The sequence below is a fragment of the Triticum aestivum genome, chromosome 7A (assembly GCF_018294505.1).
Source record: "Triticum aestivum cultivar Chinese Spring chromosome 7A, IWGSC CS RefSeq v2.1, whole genome shotgun sequence".
Lineage (NCBI taxonomy): Eukaryota > Viridiplantae > Streptophyta > Magnoliopsida > Poales > Poaceae > Triticum > Triticum aestivum.
Window position 1 is genome coordinate 124608556 of NC_057812.1, and position 8994 is coordinate 124617549.

The 8994-nt window shown below is 50.6% G+C and overlaps 1 protein-coding gene across 1 annotated transcript in view; it reads right to left on the reverse strand.

Annotated features, from left to right (window-relative positions):
- Positions 1–1033: 1033 nt before the first annotated feature.
- Positions 1034–8994, reverse strand: part of LOC100415864 (choline/ethanolaminephosphotransferase 1) — a 13909-nt gene continuing 5948 nt past the window's right edge. Inside the window, exons 11-18 of the mRNA XM_044573612.1 lie at positions 3757–3820; positions 3134–3174; positions 2961–3045; positions 1964–2026; positions 1813–1871; positions 1666–1718; positions 1466–1538; positions 1034–1362 (exon numbers count right to left, since the gene is read on the reverse strand). Coding sequence (XP_044429547.1) covers positions 1341–1362; positions 1466–1538; positions 1666–1718; positions 1813–1871; positions 1964–2026; positions 2961–3045; positions 3134–3174; positions 3757–3820 — 460 coding nt within the window. The 3' untranslated portion in view covers positions 1034–1340. The remainder of the gene's footprint in view (positions 1363–1465; positions 1539–1665; positions 1719–1812; positions 1872–1963; positions 2027–2960; positions 3046–3133; positions 3175–3756; positions 3821–8994) is intronic.

Genomic DNA, 8994 nt, shown 5'->3' on the forward strand with positions numbered 1-8994 from the left:
GGTGCATTTATAGTTACTATCCTAACAATTTACTTCATATAGGTAATGGCGAGCGAAGCGATGACACATCATAGATGGAGTTGCAGAAAAAAGTACTTGTTCACATTAACTATAGCTTGTCTGACAATTCTTGTCTAGATTAACCTTTATTTAACATGTTGTATTATACTTCCTTGGTTCCAAAATATAGTGCTTCATCTATTCCCGTGCTTCAACTTTGACCATAATTAAATTTAACCAACGAGACAGACTGCGGCGAGAGCAAAAATTATACCAGTGAATTCGTATTAAAAATAAGTTTTCAATTATAAAAAAAATTCTCCTGCCGCAGTCGATCTTGTTGGTTAAATTTATGGTCAATTGGACCTCAAAAAACGCAGGCGCACTATATTTTGGCATGGAGGGAGTATATGATGTGAAAATGATGATGTCGAATCTGCGGTTAAAATCATTTTGCAATAGTTTCGGTTTTGTAAATGAAAAATATAGTATACATTTAAAATTTTGCTACAAGAATTTTTCTTTGCTATTACATTTGTGCAATAGAGTGGTGGGTGGTGGAGGTGAGGGTTGGATAGTTGGAGAAATGGAGAACCAAAATCTGCCTTTTATAGTTGCCATCCTGTCAACTTATTTCGAAGCGATGACACATCATAGATGGAGTTGTGAAAAATTCCAAGGACATTCAAGGGTGAGGAAAGAAGGGACAATACACATTGTATTTCTACATGACGGAGTTATAGCAAGAGATGGATAACATAATGGGCACCTAAAAAATAAAAGTGTGCTATTCCATGGCAACGCGCGGGCATTCAGCTAGTAGTCACTAGATGTACGATATCCATACACCTTGTATTCTAAAACGAAGGGACTTTTTAGCACGCATATGGCATTACTAAACTTGTTCTAAAAGGAAACCTACAAGCCATGTAAATTAGTTTCACAAGACGGCTCGCACCACCCAAAATTACATTCGCTATACGGTAATTAACTCCTCTCAAAAGAAAAGGGAAAAACTTTGGCGAGACTAGGCTTTGCACCCCACAAAAGAATTCTCTTGGAACACAATCTTACAAACAACGGTCATCCCACCATCTAGTTTAAGTAAAGAAAAGCTACCGCTTCCCTACCCATGATGTATACACCGACCGCACCACATGTACATAGGCTACTTGACACAAATCTGCATTTAACATGATGAATAATCGGTGGCCATCGAGTTACAAAGACATGATTCGTTGAGCATCCATGGCTATGCGTTGTTGTAACGTTAGACTTCTGAATGCAGACAGACAATGTCTGGAAGGCAGAATGCTTCCTATGGAAGGATTCAGGCAAATTCAAGCCTCTTTTCTGGCTATCCTGTGAAACAGTAAAAGGTGGTGTTAGATATGGTCTTTTCAGAATGGTAAGATGACACAGGAGATTTCATTGTGTTAAAAAAGAACATGTGAGATTTCCAGACCTGAAGCAATAGATTCCAAGAGCATCCTTGATTTCATGACAAACCGAAATGGCGAGATGCATGTAAAGACCCACTGTTACAAATAAACAAGACATGAGATGGTTGGACATTTATATGTGTCACTTAGGTTGCAAGAAAGATGCAAAGCTATTCAGCTGAGACGGACATCTCAAACTAAATGTTGGAGTGCGGTACTTCACCTGAGGTTGCACAATACAGAAGAATAACCAAAAGCTCATCAACCAAAGGAGTCCTGTCAATAAAAATGATGCATCGTTTAGCTTAACTGCACAAAGGTACAGTTCCAATTTAGCAATACTAGGCGCGGCAAGCATAAAGAAACTTACCCGTCGTTAATCTTTGCGGTGAGAGCATTTGCGATAGCAAAAGGAAGAAACACCAGAGCCTGAAATAAGAGATATTTAGTCATTATTTTGAATTATTCTTACACTTTGTATGTAGCAGAGCGAAAACATGCACTACACAACATAGACATACCATGCACATTCCTGTTTTTAGACCTTTGGGCTCGTCACACAAATGAGCAAGTATCATCCTTCCCTGTCCACGCATGGCAAGTTCATTTATATTATGGAAAAATAGTAGCAATTCCAGAAAAAATTAAGAATGATCATAGTTTAGTTTATGTGCTATGCATGCCACTTTCAAGTCAATCGATGAAACCCATTAGATGCAATAGCACAAATAACATGGAGGAACTGAGTGCCATTAGATGCTTATTCAGAAAATGGAGCGCCACTGCATGCAGCACAGAACATGAGTTCAATCTGCGAGTCTATGTTAGTTGTAAGGTGATTTGCTTGCCCATGTGTCATATCCAAGTCATTATGTGCTTTTGCCATGAATTCCATATGTCCAGGTGGATAACGGAACTATCCAGTTTCCCAGAGATAACTCGACTTACACACCGTCTGTCAACATTTCTGAGTCAATAATCTCAAATCACAGAATGGGAGTCTTGAAAGCAATAAGTTTTAGATTAAGTGATACTAGATCATATCTACACGAATCAATAATTTAGAAAAAAATTATGTTGAAATCAGAATTATACCGAAAGCAATAAGCTTCAGAATAACCGGAACTACCAAGATAACAGCACTAGGACAATCATTTCGTCTGGATGTTTGATGCTTGGTCAGTTCAGAGTTAAATCCATGGCAAGTGAAAAAAAAGGTATCGCCTGCTCTTTGGAAGGCAGTCGGTCTGTGGTGCACTGGATCAACATCTAGAAGTAAAAAAGACATCCAACATGCAAATAATATGAAGCTTGTGAACCCTAACATTTTTTCCTTCTTTTCGCAATGCATAATTATACATGCAACATACTGTGTTTTAGAAGGAAAAGTAGACAGACACCGTGCGATTTAGCAGGAAGCCAGGAACCAATATCGTAAATATGAAAGCACATTATTCAATATTACAAACTACTCAGCAAGTCAGGGTCAAGGAACCCAACAACAAAAAAGGAACTTACAACCAAATATCCAAAAGCAGAACCAGTTCCAATCACAAGCAGATGTGGCTGGTTCTTCATGATATCTGAAGGAGAGAGATAACACCTACACAGCAAGATAAATAAAACTAGTATTACATTCAGCGAGTTATATTTTGTACGATAAACAATGAATAGACTTTCTGATCCCATACCAGACAGCAACTCCAGCTAACAGCGCAATAAATGGAAGGAGCTGCAGCCCAAATGTAAAATACAAGCATTAGAATGTGCATGGAATGTAAGAAGATAAACAGGGTTTCAGCCTTCCAGGTTGAATTGAATATTTAAATAAATAAATAATCACATGGAACTTGAACTGTTCGAATGCAGAATATTTGTAAGAGCTGCACCTGTCCAAGATAAAATAATAGCTACAAAATTAAACCCAACAACTAAGACCAGACTTTGCCATTTTAGATGCTCTAGTTATAAGCTTTGGGCGAACTAGGTGTTTATACAACATTATGCATTTGTAATTTTGTTGTCCAAAGACATACAAGCTTTTGTGTATATTTTATCTATAAAATTTCATCGTCAGGGCCTCTCCTACAGTTTCTGGTAAAAATACAAGCTTGATGATAACAAAGAGTATTCATATGCACATATACGCAAACTCAAAACTATACATATCAAATATTCAAATCATTGCTTGCTTCTTGAAGTTCAAATGGATGGATGGACTAGAGTTTTCAAAAGCACTCTAGTCCAGGAATATACAACCTAAAAGATTACAAGCTTTTAAGTATTGTACATACAGGAAATTCCAAAAACTTACCATTGCTAATGCTAATTCCATGCTCCCTTTCCGTGCATCAACTACTTTTTGGACATTACCAATACTGCATGACAGGAGAATCAGTGATGTGTAAGCAAGAAATATCAGTAAGACATGCAGCACATGATTATTGGCTTATTGCATTGGAAAGTGTTTAGTGGACATGCGGTAAATGCCACAAACAAATCACTTGCAAGGGAACTGGTTCGTGAAACATGAAGATTCAAATATTTGCAAGCAATTTCATAGAAGTTTTGGGTATTTTTTTTCGAGAAAACGCAAAGGACCTTTGCATTTCATTTCATGGAAAAGGTAGAACAATCCTCCTAGGAGGTGAGCAGTACAAAGAAAAGCACAAAATCAGTGGACATCCCAGGTTGTGGGCAGAACAACCCGAAGTCCCTGGGCTCCTGCTTTAGCCCAACACCGGGCCTCGTCCTTGATCCTATCCACTAGGGATTCGATGGATGGCGTGGCGTTGTCGAAGACACACGCGTTCCTGTGCTTCCATAGCATCCAGGGCACAAGCAGCGCGATGGATTTGAGGGCCTTCCGATGCGCCGGCGGCGCGAGCTCTTTCGCGCTCAGCCACCACTCCGTGACCGTGTGCTCCTGATCGGGGATTTGGACCGGAATATGCAACCAATCAAGGACAAGGTGCCAGGTCTGACGTGCAAAGGGGCATGTCAGCAGCAGGTGCTGGATAGTTTCCAAGGCCTGGTCGCAGAGGAGGCATCGAGGGTGATGCTGCAAGCCACGTCGCGCAAGCCTTTCAGCGGTCCAGCAGCGATCCTGGGCGGCGAGCCAATGGAAAAATTTTACCCGTGGAGGCGCCCAGCTCTTCCATACCAGCTTCCAAGAATGGCTCCGTGTGGATCCCTGAAAACTGGCCGCATAACACGAGCGCGCCGAGTAGATGCCATTGGTGGTCCACCTCCAGAGCAGGCGATCCGGCTCGTTCGTCACGATGGTGTGGCACACAGCCTGCCATAGCAGCAGGTATTGTCCGATCTCGTGCAGACCCAGGACCCCTTGTATATCATGTGCCCAAGAGTTACCTGCCAGCCCTTCTGCCACCGTCCTGGCCTTGCGTCGACGTTTGGGAATGCATTGGTAGAGTAGGGGAGCTATCTCACCTACAGACTGCCCGCCAATCCAGCGATCTTCCCAAAAAAGCGCCGTCGAGCCATTTCCAATGATCATGGTAGTGGAGGCGAAGAAGAGCGCGCGCTCCTCGTGTGAGAACTGCAGATCGAGACCTTGCCAAGCATGGTCCGGATCGACGCGGGCGAACCACAGCCATCGCAACCGTAGCGCGAGACCAGCGCGCTCCAGGTCTCGGACTCCCAGCCCACCATACGCGACAGGTCGGCACACACGGCTCCAGTTGACATGGCAATGGCCACCGTTGGCCACGGCCCGCCCAGCCCACAAGAAGCCTCGTTGGATCTTCGCCAATTGTTTGAGCGTCTTCTTTGGGGGAGCGAACGCGAGCAGCTGGTGCACTGGTATTGCGTTGAGGACTGATTTGACAAGGGCAAGACACCCGGCTTTGTTCATGAGCCACGCCTTCCAGGTAGGAAGCCGGGCAGCCACCGTATCGACGAGGGGCTGCAACTGGGCGGCGGAAGGCCGTCGCATCGACAACGGGATGCCCAGGTAAGTGATGGGAAGCTGCACCACCGGGCAACCCAATTGGGCGATCACCTCATGTTCCTGCATGTCACCGTGCAACGGTGGCAGATCTCTTCGCATAGTTAACCTGCAGCCCGCTCGCTTTGCCGAACAGGGTCAAGATACCCTTGATGGCAGCAACGTCCTCCGGCGTGGCATGACAGAATAGCATCACATCGTCAGCATAGAGGGAGATCGCCGGGATCGGGCGTCGGGGATGCAACTACTGCAGTATGCCGGCATTGAGCGCGCGGCGCATCAGCCGCCCAAGCATGTCCACAGCGAGAACAAACAGCTGGGGGGACATGGAGTCGCCCTGTCGCAGGCCCGAGCGGTGCCAGATCGGGGGGCCCGGCTCGCCGTTCATCATGACACGGGTGCTGGACGTCAATAACAGGATCGCAAGCCATTCCCGAAATCTGTCCCCGAACCCATATTGGCGCAAAACCTCAAAGAGGAATGTCCAAGATATGGAGTCAAAGGCGCGCGTGAGGTCGAGCTTGAGCATGATCCGCGGAGCCCCGAGTTGGTGCAGCATTTTGAGAGATTGCCTCACGAGGATGAAGTTATCATGGAGGCTCCGGCCGGTGATGAACGCGTTCTGGTTGTGACTGACCAAGCTATCCAATCTGGGGGCAAGCCGCAGAGACAGGACCTTGGTGAATATCTTGGCCACGATATAAATCAAGCAGATCGGGCGATAGTCACGAAGCTGCTGGGCGTCGGCGCGCTTGGGCAGTAGGGTCATGAGGGTTTGGTTGAGCTTGCCAAAGCCACGGCCCCGCATCTCGAACAGCTGCTGGAAGACATCCATAAGGTCCTGTCGAACGATGGTCCAGCAAGCTCGCAGAAACTCCGCGGTGAAGCCGTCAGGCCCCGGTGCCTTGCGAGCGGGGAGGCGCTTGATCGCGTCCCATACCTCCTCCACGCTGAAGGGAGCGTCCAGGCTCGCCAGATCGCAAGGCTCAATGAGCCCCTCCAAGTTGAGCGTAAGGTCGCGGTCGACGGCCGTGCCCAGGATCTCGTCAAAGTGCTCAAAAGCAGCCTGCGCCATCGCGTCCTGGTCGGTGACCGTGTGCCCATCCACGGCCAAGCTAAAGATCCGGTTCTTCTGACGACGAAAGGAGCATTGCCGGTGGAAGAATCCCGTGCTAGCGTCGCCTTCCTTGAGCGTGGCGATGCGGGCGCGCTGTCTGGCGATGGTGCGTTCCAACGAAGCGAGGCCAAGGTACGAGACCTTGAGGCGCTTTCGCAGCCAATCCTCCTCCTGGGTGAGAGCTCGATCCTCCTGGGCCTTGTCAAAGCGCGATATGAGCTCCCGAGAGATGGCCAACTTGTCGCGGATACTGCCTGTCGTCTTGGCACTCCAGCTGGTAAGCCTGCGCGCCATGGCCTGGAAGCGCAACATCAATCGATGGAAGGGGTCCGGGTCATGGACCGAGCCCCAAGCCGCAGCCACCGTGTCGTGGAACCCATCAAGCCTCAACCAAAAGTCCTCAAAATGAAATCGTCTATGCGCCGTGGGCATGGGGGAGCAGTCCAGCAGCAGGGGGAGTGGTCCGAGATGACCGTCGCAAGGCAGCGAAGGTGACATTCGCCATGTGCATCCTCCCAGTCCGAGGTGCAGAGCACACGGTCCAGGTGCACAAGAGTGGGAGGGGACTGCTCGTTCGACCACGTGAAGCGACGCCCGTTGAGGTAGACCTCCTTAAGCGCAAGGTCATTGACGAGGCGGCGGAATCTACCCATCATACGACGATTTAAGTTGCCGTTGTTCTTGTCCTCGTCGCGCAGGATGAGGTTGAAGTCTCCGCAAAGCATCCATGGCCCGGGACAGGCCACACGAATCTCCCGCAGCTCAAGCAAGAACGCAATTTTGTCCGCGTCGTCTTGAGGTCCATACACGACAGAGAGCCACCAAGGGGTGCCCGAGGCCGTGGCCACTCTGGCCAAGAGGGCATTCGTGGTGAACAACGGGTCCGTGATGGTCACGGCCCTGCTCTTCCAAGCCAGTAAGATGCCGCCCCGTGTGCCAAGAGCTGGGAGGTATGTGTGGTCATCGAACTCTGAACCGAGGGTGTCAAGAACAACAGACGAACAAAGTAACTCCATCTTAGTTTCCTGCAAGCATACAATGGAGGCAGCGGTGGTGTCCAACAGTGAGCGAATGGCTGTGCGCCGGCTCCGCGAATTCAGACCGCGCACATTCCATACAGCAATCTTAAGGCCGTGATCCATGGACAGTGGATCGACGGGGAGCGGGCAGGTGCTGCCTAGGTTGTGCAGGTGACCTCGACACGTGCTGGCGCGATCGGCAGGCTGGATAGACATGCTGGGATCTCGCGATCGACCAGCGCGGCCATGGCCTTGAGCACCTCAAGCGGGATGGGCATCGCAAACATGCCGTCGTAGGCCTTCATCTCGGCGGGGGTGATCTTCTGATTCGTCCCAATGATCCCCAGGGTGCGCAGGATTTGGACCTGCGCACGTCTCTCGGCTGTGGGTGGCGGCGCTGCCGGGTGGGCAGAGGCAGCCGAGCGGCCGCGACGGGGGGAGAAGTTCAGGGGCCTGCGCGGCCTCCTCCCAGGCGTCGGCAGGGCCGCAGCAATGTGCTTGGTGGCGGCGGCCACAAATTCCCCCAGCGTTAGGGAACTTGGCGCAGCAGGACGAGCACGGGATCGGCGCATGGTGATCGGCGGGGATGCGAAGCGCTCGGCAGCAGGCAGATTCGTCCCCTGTTGGGCACGCGCAGGCGTGCAGGCCTCCATGTTGGGTCCCGTTGCGGTGATTGGGGTTTGTGGCCTCTGCAGAATAGTCACCTGGGGCGAGAGCCCAGGGTCCTCGATGGGCTGGGCCTGGGGCGGTAGAGAGGCCCTAGCCTGGGGGGCTGGGCACGAGGTGGGGTGCTCCTCTCCTCCAACCACGGCGCGCGCATGGGGCCCGGAGGACCGGTCAGCGGGGACAAGGCCATCATCAGGTGGGAGGGCAGGCGAGACGCCACTTTGCCCCGACAAGCCGGCCGGCACAGGCTGTGAGGCTGGTCCCACGCGCATATCGGGCAGTTCCCGACAATTCCTCGGATCCGAAGCAACAGACACAGGGCCCACGCTATCTGCCTCGGGGGCATCCGATGGTGCGAGATTCAAATCCCGGGATCCTTCCGGAGTGTTCAACACTAATGGGGGCGTGCCACTTGGCTCGTGGCCTGGCTCCACGCTGGGGATTGGAGCAGCCGAGGGGCCACCGACAGGCGTCCTTCGCGCATCTCCGTCATCTCCTGTAGCGACAGAGGCTCTGCCCGTCTGTGCTACCGCCAAAGCTTGCTTTGGCTTTCTTTTGCGCCTCCCTTTTCTGGCGCGGCCACGCATGTTGGTGGGGCCATGCTGATCGTGCTGCTGCTCCAGCTGACCACGCAGACCAGGCCAGGGCCCCATGGCGCAGCCGCGACGGCGTACGAACGGCGGCGCAGCCGCGGAGGGCGGCGCGGGCCATGCGGACACGACGAACAGGCCATCGGTGCGCGCAGCGCGGTTCCCGGCCCGCCACCCCAGGGAGTCGACGGCC